This window comes from Strigops habroptila, chromosome 2, assembly GCF_004027225.2.
Source record: "Strigops habroptila isolate Jane chromosome 2, bStrHab1.2.pri, whole genome shotgun sequence".
In the NCBI taxonomy this organism is placed as follows: Eukaryota; Metazoa; Chordata; class Aves; order Psittaciformes; family Psittacidae; genus Strigops; species Strigops habroptila.
Genome location: NC_044278.2, coordinates 121,566,754 through 121,583,224, shown reverse-complemented (window position 1 = coordinate 121,583,224; position 16,471 = coordinate 121,566,754). Strand labels below are relative to the sequence as shown.

Genomic DNA, 16,471 nt, shown 5'->3' with positions numbered 1-16,471 from the left:
CTTTTACATTGTGACCTGCTAGCTGAGGGTTTAGCACTTGCGTTAATGAAGATAAATCACTTGGCAAACACGGGGTGAAAGTAGTAAGCACTGAGGATCTGGTGTTGACAGGGAAGAAATGGTGTTTGAGCTTATTAGTTGTGTATGCAAGTGTGCTTCCTAGAATCCCAGATGAGTTTGGGCTGGAAGGGACCAGAGCAGAGCTGCTCCAGCCCTCGCAGCAGCTCCGGGGCCTCCTCTGGCCTCGCTCCAGCAGCTCCACGTCCCTCTTGTGCTGTTGCCCCAGAGCTGGATCAGGACTGCAGGGGGGGTCTCCCCAGAGCGCAGCAGAGGGGCAGGATCCCCTCCCTGAGCTGCTGCTCACGCTCTGGGGGTGCCCCCAGCACACGGGGGGGTTCTGGGCTCAAGCACACACTGAAGCTGGGTCATGGGGAGCTTCTCCTCACCCAACACCCCAAGTCCTTCTCCTCAGGCTGCTCCATCCAGTCTCCCCCAGCCTGTGTCTGTGCTGGGATTGCCCCGACCCAGGGGCAGGACCTTGCCCTTGGCCTGGTTGAACTCCATCAGGTTCTGTGGTCCCACCTCTCAGCCTGTCCAGGTCCCTCTGGATCCCATCCCTTCCCTCCAGCGTGTCACTGCTCCACACAGCTCCCTGTCATTGGAAACTTGCTGAGGGTGCTCGATCCCACTGTCCATGTCACTGACAAAGATGTTGAACAGGATCAATCCCCACACCAGCTCCTGAGGAACACCACTTGTTCCTCCACTTGGACATCGAGCCATTGACCACAACTCTGTGAGTGCAACCACCCAATCAGTTCCTTATCCACTGACTGCTTCATCCATCATATCCATGTCTCTCCAATTTAGAGCCAAGCATTCCCAGCAAGAAGCAAGATTCCTAGCAGCTCATGAATTGAGAGTGAGTGCTGTCCATCCCTCCTGACTCAGTGCTTAGTTGGACATTGCTGCTTCCTGGATCTAGCAATTTCCCACATGGAGTCATGGCCCTTAAAGCCTTTGCTCTTATGGTAGGAGGAAATGCAGCAGTGCAGGAGGCAGAAGACATTTGTTCCTGGGCATCCCCACACAGCAAACACATGCACACACACATGTGTGTGTACATAACCCCACATGTATTTTCTCTGTGTAGCCACACAGTTTGTGTGCAGAATTGCATCAGGAGTTGCTAAAACAGGCTTATAAATTACTTTCTATGTTGTAGACAGGACTAAAAGGTCTGTTATTAAAATGTCTCTTGACTTTGTATATTAGGAGCAAAATTATTCCCTGCGTAATGGAATAATGAGACGTGTTAACTTAGTGCTGTGTTTCAGTGCATTAGGGAGCAGGCGAGTGTTTGGTCCCAGGGTCCCCAATTATCCTGCCACAACACAGAGGCTGGTTTGTAATTAAGGCTTGGATTCCATGCTGGAATTCTTAGTGTTTACTTAGGCTGGGGGGGTGTGAACCTGGCTGAGAGGAATGATTCACAGACTGGTTTGGGTTGAAGGGACCTTAAAGCTCATCCAGTCCCAACCACGGGCAGGGACACCTTCCACTAGAGCAGGTTGCTCCAAGCCCCTGTGTCCAACCTGGCCTTGAACACTGCCAGGGATGGGGCAGCCACAGCTTCTCTGGGAAAAGTCTGTGCCAGCGCCTCAGCACCCTCCCAGGGAAGAGCTTCTGCCTCAGAGCTCATCTCAATCTCCCCTCTGGCAGGTTAAAGCCATTCCCCTTGGCCTGTCCCTCCAGGCCCTTGTCCAAAGCCCCTCTCCAGGTTTCCTGGAGCCCCTTTAGGCACTGGAGCTGCTCTAAGGTCTCCCCTTCAGGAGCCTTCTCTTCTCCAGGCTGCCCCAGCCCAGCTCTCTCAGCCTGGCTCCAGAGCAGAGGGGAGAAGAGGACAGGTCTTGTATTGCTGTGCCTTTAGTCCATTCTGGCGGAAGATACTGTCATTTCCTAAAACATGTGCTTTGTAAAGCCACCACAGCCTTCATGAGGAGGGGTGGGAGCTCCATTTAATCCACGAGGAAGGAACAAACTTTGCCTTTTTGTGTTTCATGCTGAAGCCATTGGGGGATTTTCCTAATGAGATTGTGAGAGCATAAAGCCATTTCTGTAGCTGCAGCCTCACTTGCTCACTCTCCAGAGACAACTCTTGGTTGTATAATGGAGGTCTAGACAAATTATGCCTCTGATTTTAATTGCCAGGTTACATGCTGCAAGACTGCTGCTGTGAGCAAATAGGGTTGGTAATGCAGCTCTGAGCAAAACAGAGGGGTGGGGGGAAGCTGGATGCTAATTCCTTCTCTTAAATGGAAGATTTGGTGTTGTGAGACACAATTCTTGTTCTTTGTCAGCATCGAGAAACAGGAGCATCTAAAACCTGCATCCTAATTCAAGTGGGTACTTGATGTAATGTGAAATCTTGTCAGAATGGGACAAGAGGACAGGTTTTAAGTGACCTCATTCTCTGTGCACAATATTGAACCACAAAGAGACGGGTGGTGATTGAATAAGAGCTAAAAATGGATTTTTCTGCTGAGCTTGGGTCTCGTGTTGCAGGCAGGGATTGGGATTTGCAGGAACTTCAAAGCTCTCCTGTACTGCAGAACATTTGGAACTCTCACTTTTAAGTAGTTTAACAAGTAACTGTTGAAACAATTCCCAAAGGAGAAGACTTGTAATACCATTAGTTTCCCAGTTCTGTTTCCTTGCATCTTCTCTATTGTTTGGTATGAATTTGTGTTACTAACTTGTCATGAATTCTTCCCTAATGAAATGGGAACAACTACATTGCTCTGGTGAGCCCCCACTTGCAGCACTGTGTGCAGTGCTGGGGTCCCCAACATCAGAAGGACATGGAGCTGTTGGAGCAAGTCCAGAGGAGGCCACGAGGATGCTCAGGGGCTGGAGCAGCTCCCGTATGGAGCCAGGCTGAGAACATTGGGGCTGTTGAGCCTGGAGAAGAGAAGCTGCGTGGAGACCTCAGAGCAGCTTCCAGTGTCTGAAAGGGGCTACAAGGATGCTGGGGAGGGACTCTTCATCAGGGACTGGAGTGATGGGACAAGGGGTGATGGGTTCAAACTGAAACAGGGGAAGTTCAGGTTGGATCTAAGGCAGAAGCTCTTCCCTGTGAGGGTGCTGAGGCGCTGGCACAGACTTTTCCCAGAGAAGCTGTGGCTGCCCCATCCCTGGCAGTGTTCAAGGCCAGGTTGGACACAGGGGCTTGGAGCAACCTGCTCTAGTGGAAGGTGTCCCTGCCCGTGGCAGGGGGTTGGAGCTAGAGGAGCTTTAAGGTCCCTTCATCCCAAACCATTCTGTGATTCTATACATAACCTTCCCATAACCTGTATAAAATGTCTCTTTAATAAGCCAAAGGCAAATTTGACCTTCCCCATAGTGATAACTTCTACCCACAATCTATTCAGATGCTGCAGGGCAATTACTGTCTGAGTTCATTTTCATACAGGAGTTTTAATTCCAAATGAAAACTCCTGTGTTTAATTAATCAAATTAGTATAATCAAGTTTAAAATAATCAGATTATTTTAGATACCAATTCCAGCTTTTGACTACATTGAATGAAACACAATGATGTAAAAATTAAGATTACCTTATGCCAGGTTTTAAATACTAATATCAAGGTGAGGCTTAGGCTAGTTGTCAAGTCATTGGCTTGTCCATCAGGGTGTAGGTTCAGCTTTAGCAATGACTTCAGCAGCTTTGATACTGAGTGTGACTGAAATGTGTGGCTTAGGGAATAGGAAATGCTTTGGTTTATTCTTCCATGGCAGTCTACAAGTTCTCAGGCTGTCAGTGCTTCACTTGGCAGCCTCTCTGGGCAGTCCAAAAACACTGACACAACACTCTTGTTCCCAGCACAAAATCCTTCTGCTGGATCTAAATCCCAGGCATTGGGTTAACAGTATGGAATGACACAGGTTAACATAGAACAAGAGCTGGGATGGAGCTGAACCCTCCATTGTTGGCTTCTTTGCATTTCCACCCCCTTCTCATTGAGGTTTTGGTTTCTGTGCAGTGGCTGATGTAGACATGGATGTTGTCTCCATGTGGGGTCTCACCAGAGCAGAGGGTCACTCTGTGTGCTGCTGAAACCAGGACATGGCAGACTCTCATTTTATCACTTCTCTTGCCTTTCTTTTACCCAAAGACTGACCTGATGAGCTGCTGGGACAAGCCTCATCTCTTCTGCTTGCACACTGTCAAAGCAGATAGTAACATACAGCTGCTGGGTGCTGCTGAGTCTTTTAATGTCACCAAGTCCTAATACTCCCTGTTCCTCCTTGTTTTGAGGAGGGGATCATAGAATCATAGAATAGTAAGGGCTGGAAAGGACCTTAAGATCATCTAGAACCTCGGATGTTGAAGGAAAAATGAGTGGATGATATTCCAGAGTAAAAATGGTGCTGAAAGTGTTATTCTGGGGTTAAACTGATGAAGGAGAGGGAGAAAATATTGGCTTTTGGATCCTGCATGTTTCAGCAGACTGATTGCCAGGGGAGCCCAAAGACTGAGCAGAGAAGTAGATAACTTGCTTCATTTAATGCAGAGAATCCTAGACTCTGATTCATTTTATTTGTCAGCCCTGAATAAGCTTTAAAAGCCTTTAAGATTCATGCTCTCCCTCAGCAGTCTGTATTTCAGGGAATCTCATTGTTAGGCTCTGCATTTCATGCCCAGAATATGTCAGCCTTCGTTTTGCTCCCTTGGAGAGAGGAGGGAGAGCCCTGAAGACCTCCTTAGAGCAGTACCTGGCACACTCCACGCTGGCTCTCAAAGAGCCCCAGGCTCAATGTGGGATTTGGCAGACACACTTTCTCACGGCAGTAGCTAAAGGCCCATGGCCTCTGGAATAACCCCGTCCTCACAGAGCTGGCTGCATCCCCCAGCTTGGCTCTTTCTCCTCTTGTCCTTTGATTCTTGTCTATCTGATGGGCAGGAATTACTCTGTGAGTTGCATCGCTCCCCTCAGAGAATGAGAATTAGGGGAAGGGTTTGGTTTGCTTTGCATTAGGAAGCAGGTTTCTTGCCTGGCTTTTCCCTCTGGGCAGTGATCCTCCTCTCTTTTCTATATTGCTGCAGGAGTGGCACAGTGAAAGCTGGTTGTTTGTGCCACTGATGTGGGGATTTAGTGGCTGGAGGAGGAGGAAAGGCACAGGCTGCAAATGAGTGAAACTAATGATGAGAGATGAGGGTTTGTCTTGTTTTTCAGGGTTTAATCAGGAAGGAGATTCAGGGTTCAATGCTGAAAGAGACTGTGTGGCTCTTATTCACTCACACGGCTGTGTTTTGTCCCTGCCCGTAGCAGGAGATTGGAACTGGATGATCTTTAAGGTCCGTTCAACCCAAACTAGTCTATTCTCTGATTTAACTCCTGCTTGTGAAAAAAGTCCTGAGTGCTCACCAGTACATGTGCTTTTATACAGACACACGTGCACAAATATTTAGACATAGAATCCCAGAGTGGTTTGGGCTGAAGGGACCTTAAAGCTCCTCCAGCTCCAACCCCTGCCACAGGCAGGGACACCTTCCACTAGAGCAGGTTGCTCCAAGCCCCTGTGTCCAACCTGGCCTTGAACACTGCCAGGGATGGGGCAGCCACAGCTTCTCTGGGAAAAGTCTGTGCCAGCGCCTCAGCACCCTCACAGGGAAGAGCTTCTGCCTCAGAGCTCATCTCAGTCTCCCCTCTGGCAGGTTAAAGCCATTCCCCTTGGCCTGTCCCTCCAGGCCCTTGTCCAAAGCCCCTCTCCAGGTTTCCTGGAGCCCCTTTAGGCACTGGAGCTGCTCTAAGGTCTCCCCTTCAGGAGCCTTCTCTTCTCCAGGCTGCCCCAGCCCAGCTCTCTCAGCCTGGCTCCAGAGCAGAGCTGCTCCAGCCCTCGCAGCAGCTCCGGGGCCTCCTCTGGCCTCGCTCCAGCAGCTCCACGTCCCTCTTGTGCTGCTGCCCCAGAGCTGGATCAGGACTGCAGGGGGGGTCTCCCCAGAGTGCAGCAGAGAGGGAGAAGATGCCTTTTTGAGACACCTATATGTATGTATATACACTGTTATATATGTGTATGTATGTATATATATACACATATATATATACGCAGCCTCCTGCCACATTTGTGGTGAGCTAAGCCTGCTGGCTGGGCTGCTGCAGGCACTGTGCAGCACTGAGTCCCTGTATTGAAGGCTCCTTTCTAAACATCATGAAGTTTCCCTAATTGGATTTGTGCACATATGTTGTGGCTGATAAGCAGAAGGTTAATAAGGAAGAAAGTTGATTTTCTTAGTTGCCAAATTCCTTTTTTTAGGCAAATCATTTAGAGGAGAAATACTGCTAAAGGCATTGAGGAGAAATACAGCTAAAGACAGAATTTTATGCCTGCTCTTACTGTAAAGGAAGGATTATGGTATTTCCAACACTTAGCCTTTCTGTCAGCAGCTTGGTTTAAATGCAGTAATTCCAGTGGGTTCCCAGCAGCTGAGGTTTTTAAGGCTCCCCACCCCTCCCCTTTATAAACTGTATCCTTCAATTTCTACTTATTAGACAAGGTGGAAATAAATGGTTAAACTGGTCACAGTTTAAAACCATTTGGGTTTTTTAATGGTTATTCCATGTAGGATCACCAAGTGCATGATACCAGCAAAGAGCTATATGAAGTGATGCTTTTTCCATCTTTCTATCAGAGCAAAGATGTCAAACAGCCTAATTTAGGCAAGATCTGGTAGGATTGTGCCCAACTGTTGCACATCCAGCCTTAGAAGTGATTTGGAGGGATTATTTTCTCCCCAAAACCTTCTGTGTCAAGAACTGGGTCAAAATGACTCTTAGGGCTGCAGTGAATGAGCAGAAAAAAGCCATATACTAGAAGGGTAGGGAAGCAAATTTGCTCCATCCTCTGTCTTTAATGTATCATTTCCATATCAGCAGGAAAATGTGTTGGAGGGGTGAGAGGTGGGACAGATCTTCCCCTCCAGAGCTAATAGGGATGGATGTAGCGATGAAGTGATGCACCAGAGAGGAGCAGAGTTTACCATAGCACCTATATATGCACTGACAACATACCAGGACCCTTCTGAAAGTGTTACTGTAGGTGGTATTTGGATATTCTCCAGTGCAGCCCCATCCTGTGATCCCTTTTTCATGTGTGTTTTTGCCTCCCAGAAGTCACAAAACTGGTTTTCTTTCATGAAATTGAGATCCTTAAATCGACCTGTGAGAGCTCACTGAACACTGTGAGAGCAGAAGCAGTTCTAGGGGCAAAGCTCAGGGAAGAAGGAGAGTCAGAACCTTCTGTTCCCAGATGTGATCGAGTCAGGAAGTTTATTGAAGACTGTTAAAGGCAAAGAAAGCACCGAGAGTGCAAAGAGCTTGTGGGTTCAAACCACAGAATCCCAGAGTGGTTTGGGTTGAAGGGACCTTAAAGCTCATCCAGTTCCAACCCCTGCCACGGGCAGGGACACCTTCCACTAGAGCAGGTTGCTCCAAGCGCATTCTTATCCCTCCAGGCCCTTGTCCAAAGCCCCTCTCCAGGTTTCCTGGAGCCCCTTTAGGCACTGGAGCTGCTCTAAGGTCTCCCCTTCAGGAGCCTTCTCTTCTCCAGGCTGCCCCAGCCCAGCTCTCTCAGTCTGGCTCCATAGGAGACATGTCCTTGTGAAAAGTCCCTTTCCAGATTTCTTGTAGGCCTCCTTTAGGCACTGAAAGACCAGATGGAGATGTTGAATGCATGGAAACATGTAGTGTTGTGGGTAACAGGCAGGCAGGAAATATTTGGTAGTAACAATATCTGTAATGGTGTAAAAATATGAATGCAGTGTATGTCCGATGTTCACATCTGGGTGTGTGCTGAGCAATGGATCTAACCTCTCCTAGGGTTGTTCTTCAAAGGTAAGAAACAATGAGGTGGTCATTTGCTAACCCTGATGAATAGTAAAGGCACAATCTATCCTTCCATCCATCCGATCCATTCTGTCTTCCCATCTTTGATGAGACCCATGAAAAAGAGAATGTTGCTGTTGAAACTTGGGTGATTCCTACCAAGAGAACATAGGAGGGTGTCAGAGAAGGCACTGAAGGACAGTCCTTAACTGGTGTTCCTGTGCAGGAGAAGGCAGACCCTGGGCTCAGGAAACCCAAGTGAATTCTCACACATTAATAGTGGATGTATCTGTAGGCTCCTCACCCAGAGAGCAGGGAAAAGCCACATAGTGGTAACCACAATCTGAGCCTCAGGGGCAAAGGTAGGAAATGCAGGAGAGGGAATTGGTCCTGTTCAGTCTTGCCTCTCAGTGGAATAAAGCTATGAAGAGATGTTGGAGCTAAGACCTTGCTGGGGAACTGGAGAGTGTTCAAATGAGAGGTGGAACAAGTGCTTTGGGATTGCAGGTTCCTGTTCTGAGCGGGACCATGATGATGGAGCAGGTACCAAAAGTTGAGGGCGCTAAGGAAAGGATTGGGAAATTCCTGAAAGGAAGATCCTTTCTCTGGTTCACAGGGAGCCTGAGCCACAGGTATGCGGAGCCTGGAAGATGATGTTTGGGGGATGTCATTACACACACCCCCTTTTATGATGCTCTTCTGTATGTGCCAGCTGGGCCAATACTGGTGTTAACACAAGTCCTGGATGTTGTGTTTGATTTGGTGTGTCCATGCTCCTGTGTAACAAATACCTTGTGGAGGTGTGAAGGTCAAGTTCCCACCTGATATTGGGGAGTTTTTGGGGTCTCTGCACATCTGTGAGGTGGAAATGCTGCATTCCAAACAGAGAATATTAGCAGAGAGGGTGAGAGGAGGTTTGCTGCGTGTCGCCAGTCACATTCGATCTTCACTCACAACAAAAACATGGTTTGCCATTTCCTCAGAATAAAGGTTATATTTGGTGTCAGGCTTTTGGTGTCAATAGTCCCGGAGGATGTATTGAATCATTGTTTGAACTGTATCAACTGGGTGCACTCTTTCAAGTGTGATTGTTTTGATGTGTTCCCTGTTTCCTTGCAGCTTTTCCGACGTGTGGCAGCTGCCTTGCCTGGAATGGAAAGCACACAAGACAAAAGTAGAGAAGACAGTATCCTTTGTGTGGCAAAGTGCTGCCAGGCATTACCCTGGACGAGTTAAACGCAGGCCCTGAGTAACAAGGATGAAGAAAGAGGGAGTAATATCTCTCCTACAGCTCTTGGTCAGCTTGTGAACATCCCAAAATGAGGCCTGAATGGAGGAATAGGGGCAGGGGCAAGTAACCTTCAAGCTTGAAGTACTGAGGGGGAAAGCTTGGTGGGTTAGAAGGCTGGGGTTAGGAGTGGTAAGGATGGAGGCCTCTACTGTGAAGTAGGGATGCTCAGGGCTGTGAAGTGAGGCCATAAACGTGAGGACAACCGAATGCAAGCTGAAGGAGGACATGAGGAAGGTGCAGAGGGTGCAGACAGACAGATCCAGAAGGATTCTTTGTGTGGTGGTAGAGTAGGTTGGATGCAGGGAGGGAGGAGGAGACTGTGGAGTGGGAGAAAACGGTGGTAAAGAGGCCTGGAAAAACCCCTCTGTGGCTCTTGCAGATCTGACTTGCAGAATCCTGCAATAAGCCAGGTTGGAAGTGACCTCTGTAGGTGCCTTCTCCAACACTCCTAGACCTGGTCTGGTGGAAGGTGTCCCTCCTCATGGCAGGGGGTTGGAACTGGATGAGCTTTAAGCTCCCTTCCAACCCAAACCAGCCTGGGATTCTATGATTCTGTGCTAGAACTGGGCGAGCTTTTTTGAGATGAGGATCTTCCTCAGGGTTGTCAGTTTATTTGCAGCAGGGATCACGTAGCTGGCAGCTGGGAAACGGAGGAGAAATGGTGCTTTGGAGGAAGGCTGCAGCAGGAACTGTAGGAGGAGGACAAGCTTGGTGCTAAAACTACATCTCCTGTAGAGCATCCAACCACACAGAGGAAAGGAGGATTTGGGAAGCTGTGGATTGCAATTAAAGCACAAGCTTTGCGTGACAGGGACTTGATTGATCCAAAATGTTTCCTTATGCAGGTCACCAAAAGGTTAATGAATAATGAACAACAATGTTTATTGGTGAGGGTGTTGGCAGAATGCACCAGCACTGGGTGATGCAGTTTCCATATCAGGGTGTTTGATCACCAGTCTGTAAATGGGACTGCAACAAGGGCACTTTGTGTTTGACTCTCTGCAGCCTGCAGATAGCAGGAATTCAATAGGATTGTCTCCCAGGCAGCTGTGCAGGATTAATGGGGGGGGATTTTCCATAGGCTTCTTTGCACAACACTGAGGGTTCAAGGATCTTGAACTGCTCGTGCATGGTATGAAGCTGGGAGGCTCATTTTGAGCATCTCTTGACTTAAATAATAGAGTGAGGTTTAGATCAGCCAAATGGACCAAATATTCAAGATGAGTGATTGGTCTTTTGTTTCCCTTTTAGTGTTTATTCCCTCCTAACCTCCAGAAAAAGCACCTCCAACCCCCTAAAGACACAATTTGGAAGTACCAGCTGCGTGACCTATTTGCCTCTGTGTTAACTGATAACAGAAAGGCTTGAGACTTGTGCTGAACCCGTGAGTCAGGTTTGGAGATTAGAGTTCAAAGCTCCTCCTGTGAAAGGCTATGGCAGTGTTGGAACTGTGGGGCATCCACTGGGAATTGCAGTGTCAAAGGGAGCAGCTTATCACAGCCTGCATTAGAGCTGAGTGTGGACACGGGAGCGAGAGGGGCATTGCCACTTGGATGTGAAGTGCAGAGGAGCAGGAGTTTGTCCTTCCCTGGGTTCCTCTGGGCTCCTGCTACCTCCAGAGCTTCATAGTTCTTTGAGGAGCAGGTAGATCCCCCCATGGGTGCCTTCCAGCTGTGGGTGCTGTTGGCCATGCTGGCAGGTTGAATGGAGCGTTGATGGGAAACTGAGGGCTTCCAGGTTGTTACTGGTTCCCTCTGAAAATAGTCATTAGACACTTTGGTGTATGGAACAAGAGGAGATCACTGGGGAAGAGCAGGCTCTGGTTAGAGACATAGAATCCCAGAGTGGTTTGGGTTGAAGGGACCTTAAAGCTCCTCCAGTCCCAACCCCTGCCCCGGGCAGGGACACCTTCCACTAGAGCAGGTTGCTCCAAGCCCCTGTGTCCAACCTGGCCTTGAACACTGCCAGGGATGGGGCAGCCACAGCTTCTCTGGGAAAAGTCTGTGCCAGCGCCTCAGCACCCTCCCAGGGAAGAGCTTCTGCCTCAGAGCTCATCTCAATCTCCCCTCTGGCAGGTTAAAGCCATTCCCCTTGGCCTGTCCCTCCAGGCCCCTGGCCAAAGCCCCTCTCCAGATCTCCCATCTGCATTTAGGGTCTGACGTGCTTTCTGCTATCTACTTAAGAATGTGCCAAGCACCTGTCCCTTGACTTCAGCTTGGAGCTGTCTTTTAAAGAGCTTCTTAAAAGACTTTGTAAAGTATGTGAATACTTGGAAAGTGTTTTCATAAAGAAGTGGGGAATGCCCCATCCCTGGCAGTGTTCAAGGCCAGGTTGGACACAGGGGCTTGGAGCAACCTGCTCTAGGGGAAGGTGTCCCTGCCCGTGGCAGGGGTTGGAACTGGATGAGCTGTAAGGTCCTTTCCAACCAAAACCAGTCTGGGGTTCTCTGATTTTGGTGGGAAATAGGAACTGAAACAGCCAGTGAACATCCAGCTCCACCTGAGCTTGGTTGGGAGAAGAGTTGGGAATCTCTTTTCCTTAACTTACTTCCTCCAGTGATTGACATAAAACTGGAAAAGCCTCAAGAGCAGCCTGTCAGTGAAGGAGGCTGTTCCTGCTAATACCATGTGGCTTCTACCTTGCTCCAGAACATCACTGCTTTCCCTCCCTTTACTCTTCATTGACTGCAGTGTGAATATTGGCTTGAACCTTCCCCTTTCAGTAATAACGTATTGCAGTTCATCATCGCTGGCTGTCTCGTGGAGATGATCTATTAGCTTCACAAGCACACACACACACACACACACACAAAGATGTCAGTGTCTTCATTATTTATAAGAAAAAACAAAAAAAGCCAAAATATTCCAGCATATTCTAGTTATAACTTTAAAAAAAAAAACCCACAAAAAAAAAATAGGTACAATTTCTTAATATTTGTTCCTTTTTTTAATATGTTATGATATTGCACTTTGAAATGATGGCAACCGAGGAAGTTTGGCATTGGACTTAGAGGAGATGTACGTGCAGAAGAATGTTTGGGAATCTCAAACCCGTTTGATTTCTCTTTAACAACCTGGCAATGACTTAGAGAGCAGTCAGGAATGCAAGAGGAGGGTTAAATCCTTATCCTTATCATAATAATAATAATAAAAGAATTAAACCCAAGCTCTTAAATCTTTTAAGCAGAGATTGACTGGTTTTCAAACCCCCCCCACCCCAATTGGGAACCACAACCTTAAAGGGGGGTTTCAACACCACCAAAGGATTTTTGAGCTCTCGCAGAGGCAACGTGAACACAGTTCCAAGAGAGCATCTGGAGAACACACAAAGCGTCTTTGGGAACGGGCTGAGTGGCTTCTGGAGGTCCTGGGGGGGAAGGAAAGGGTGGATGTGCGTTAGCAAAACACTTGCAGGAAACAGGGAAATCATATTTGGAGTGCAGGATGAGTTTTAAGAGCATTTTGGTTTTCCTTTTGACGTAGGACACCGATGACTTAGTGCTGCCCGAGAGATGGGATCGGAACGGTTCAGTCTGGAGGAGAAAGCGTTTGAATTCTTTATTCTTTTTCATTTTAGGGGAAATAGGAAGTGAATTCAGGACTGGCACTGCCGGAATGGGGTGAAACCTTTCAAATTGAGCAGGAATGAGGAAGGAGCAGGCGGATCACCCAGCGGAGAGGCTGCGGTAACACACCAGTCCCCGGCCGGGACAGAGAGGAGGCAGAAGGGGGGATTACTGCACCCCTTTCCCATAGGATTCTGATAGGTCGGCAGGGGAAGGGGCATTTCCTACAGCTATCTAGTTGAGAGCTCTTAGATTGAAGGGAAAGGAGTTGAATAGAATGGAAACCAACTTCTGATTATCCAGATTTATGCCTTTAATTTTTTAGCTCTTTTTTACGTTCAGTCTTCCAAGTTTGCTTTAGTTTGGTTCATTAGAGCTGTATAGTTTGGGTCAATACTTCCGAATATCATGTTCGATTTCCTTAGGCTTACAAATAACCCTTTTTTTTTTTTCCCCTTGGATATTTATTTCTTTGCTTCCTTTTATACTCTTTTTCTGTCTCGTTTCGCCGAGGAATCTGTTTTAGAGCTTTGCTGATGTTTGCGAGATGTAGCTACCCGAGAAACACGGAGTCCAACACACACTAGAAGTGCACCCTTGTAATCTTTACTAGTCATTGTGAAGTTGCTGTGTAAGTTACTAAAACCACAATTGTAAATACATTTGTTTGCTGGGGCCAATCTGGCTGAGTTACAAGTGCAGGAAGGAATTCTTGAGTCTGTGTTGCGATTGCTACCTTCAAGCCTGACAATTGCAAGTGAATATTCAGGCTCCTTCTTTGTTCTCTTCTACCCCTTTAACCAGCTTAAAGATAACCAACTGGGGAAAGAGAAAAGGGAATCGTCCTCACCACCACTTTCACCAGGAAACGGGGTAGGAAATGTGGAATTCTTCATTCCTGAAGGGAATGTTAGGCTTGTGCCCTGCCCTGGGTTTCTAGCGGCTCTGCACAATAATAACTTAAAAGGCAGAATTGAGATGTAAAGTGCTTTTATAATGCAATATTAAAGGCGAGTTTTTTTTTGACGTGGCATGTCTTGAAATAAACATCAATGATATGTGACAAAGGAGCATTCTTTCTTTCACAAGAGAACTCCTGGGGGGGAAGGAAACCTGGCTGCCTTTCCTGTATTGTGCTGCTCTCAACTGTGCCAAACCCCTTCGTTTCGCTGCTTTTTCGCTTTGGTTTCCTTTGGGGGTTTGTTTTTCCTTTGGTTCTTCATGCAACTTCCATTGGTTGGTCCTCATTTTCCACAAGCACATCCTCCGTTTGCCATCGTTCCAAGCTTTAAGCACTGGATTTGCAAGGAGCTGGTTTAGCACATCCCAGTGATGCGCAGCTCGGCTGCGCTTAGTGGAGCTGCTTGAGGACTCTCCTGGCTGCGTGGCCAGGAGCAGGTTTGTCCAATGGACCTGTTATATTTTGCTCTAAATAAAAAGGCCTCAAAAGGCCTCTTGATTCCATGATTCCATGAAGGAGCCGTAGCCACGAGCTCGTGTTCAGCCCAGGAACAAGGATGAGCCGCTGCTGTTCGGCATTTCTCCCCCAGGAGACCCTGAGGTCTGCTCAGGACAGGCAGGTACATCCAGCACCATCCTTGCTGACAGTGCTTAACGTGACGACGGGCCTCCATCCTCTCCCAATCCCACTTTTCCAGAGGGAAAACCACTTCCAACGTGAGCACAGCAGCAACTCAGCCTGGTTGGTTTTCTTTTGCGCCATAATTCCCCGCGCCATCCGTTTATCAGGGTTTAGGTTTGAAGTTGATTTTGCTCCATGGACATGGTAGAACCACAGGAACAGACTTTTCTTACTGCTGCCTTTGTGAACAGTGAAGGTTTCTGCTCTGTTTCGTTTCTCCTCCCCACTCTGGCTTGATCCTTGTACAGTCCATGACGCAGCTATTCCATTACTCACTTTTTGTCTTGATAACAAGTAGTTGAAGAAATTGTATAAGGGGAAAAAAAGGTTCCTTTTCTTCATGTTGGAATGTCACTGGTACCTCAGCTCTGTTTGATAAATGAAACAACGACAACAACCAAGTTCCTTAGCGCTTGAACTAAATAAATACCTGTCTCATTGGAAAGCTCTGGCTCTCTTCTCTAAGTCCATCCAAGCTCAGTGTGGGGCGCAGGGCATCCTCCTGCTTGCTCCTGCTTTGTGGGGTTGAAGTGCTGCAGGAGGTGGTTTTAAGGGCAAAAGGAAGGGTTTGGGAGGGGATTTTGAAGGAAAGCTGGTGGGGTTGTGTGCTTGTTCCAACAGTTCCATCCAGTGTCTCTGCCGTTGCTTCCAGTGCCTGATGAGTGGAATCAAGGATGAGGATGGAGAGCTCGCTCCTGAAATCCAGCTGTTTTCCTCCCTTCCCTTTTGCAAAGGTGATCCAGGTGTGTTGTGCAGCCTCACCACTGCCTTGGCTTCTGGACCAACACCGTCTGCCTTGAGGAGTATCCTCCTTAAGCCTCCATCCTGCCGGAGATGGCAGAGGAGGTCTGCAGGGATGGGGAGGTGAGTACCAGGAACAGATACACTTGGGTGGACTTACCCTTATCTAGTGTTTCCTTAAGGGGAATTAACTGGAGACACCAGCAGCCTTAACCTCTGTCACTTGTTCACGCTCTTCCCTTATTGAAAGGACCATCAAGTCCTCTTGAAGGCTCAGGGGGGACCTTCTCGCTCTCTGCAACTGCCTGACAGGAGGATGGAGCCAGGAGGGGGCTGGTCTCTGCTCCCAAGGAACAAGGGATGGGACAAGAGGAAACGGCCTCAAGCTGCCCCAGGGCAGGTTTAGATGGAGCTGAGGAACAATTCCTTCCCCAGAGGGTGCTCAGGCATTGGAACAGGCTGCCCAGGGCAGGGCTGGAGTCACCGGCCCTGCAAGTGTTCACACCCCGTGTAGCCGAGGCCTCAGTGCCATGGGTTAGTGGTGGCCTTGGCACTGCTGGGAACGGTTGGGCTGGATGAGCTTAAAGCTCTTTTCCAACCTGGTTGATTCCATGATTCAATGAATTTGTTGGGAAATTTGACAGGGAAGGAACTTGGAACATCCTGTTGCAGCACTGGAGATGTGCTGGAGTTAGTGACACGGGAACAGCCGGATGGTGAGAAGTCACTGGAGAAGGGTTGTATCACCATGAGGAGCTTCCATTGCTTGTGCTTGGGAGGTGGGAGCAGCAAAGACACCAGCTCCACCTCTGGCAGTGGATGGATCTATTGGAATCATAGACTCCCAGCCTGGTTTGGGTTGGAAAGGACCTTAAAGCTCCTCCAGCTCCAACCCCTGCCCCGGGCAGGGACACCTTCCACTAGAGCAGGTTGCTCCAAGCCCCTGTGTCCAACCTGGCTTAGTGTCCCTGGGGAGCACTGGAGTGTGATGGTCTCAGTTCCTCCTCTCTGCTCCCTCTTGCTGTGGAATTACCTTAATGCTGCCACTTCACAGACAGGAATCCCAATTTCCCACCTGTAAAAAGGGGTTGGATTAAGCTGTGGGGAAGGTGCTCAGCCAGGCACAGGCTGGGGACACCCATCAGGATGCCTGTGGGTCCAGCGCTCTGCTCCCAACCTTCCTGGTTTTTACTGAGCTCCAAAGTCAGACAGGGAGCATGTGGCTGGGATTAGGAGGTGCCTCATGCTGGGGTTTGCTGCTGTCTTCGCCCCACTGGGAGGATCAACCCTGATTCTGCAGAGCCGCAGCATCCTCCTAGAGCAGCATCCGCAGAGCTGCTGCAGCACC

General features: G+C 48.5%; 1 protein-coding gene across 2 annotated transcripts in view; it reads left to right on the top strand.

Annotated features, from left to right (window-relative positions):
- RAB6A (RAB6A, member RAS oncogene family) overlaps nt 1-14,827 on the top strand; it is a 55,992-nt gene extending 41,165 nt beyond the window's left edge. For both annotated transcript variants that reach the window (XM_030476818.1, XM_030476819.1), the window contains exons 7-8: nt 9,004-9,070; nt 11,732-14,827. In XM_030476818.1, coding sequence (XP_030332678.1) covers nt 9,004-9,070; nt 11,732-11,796 — 132 coding nt within the window. In that variant the 3' untranslated portion in view covers nt 11,797-14,827. The remainder of the gene's footprint in view (nt 1-9,003; nt 9,071-11,731) is intronic.
- The last annotated feature ends 1,644 nt before the right edge of the window (nt 14,828-16,471 follow it).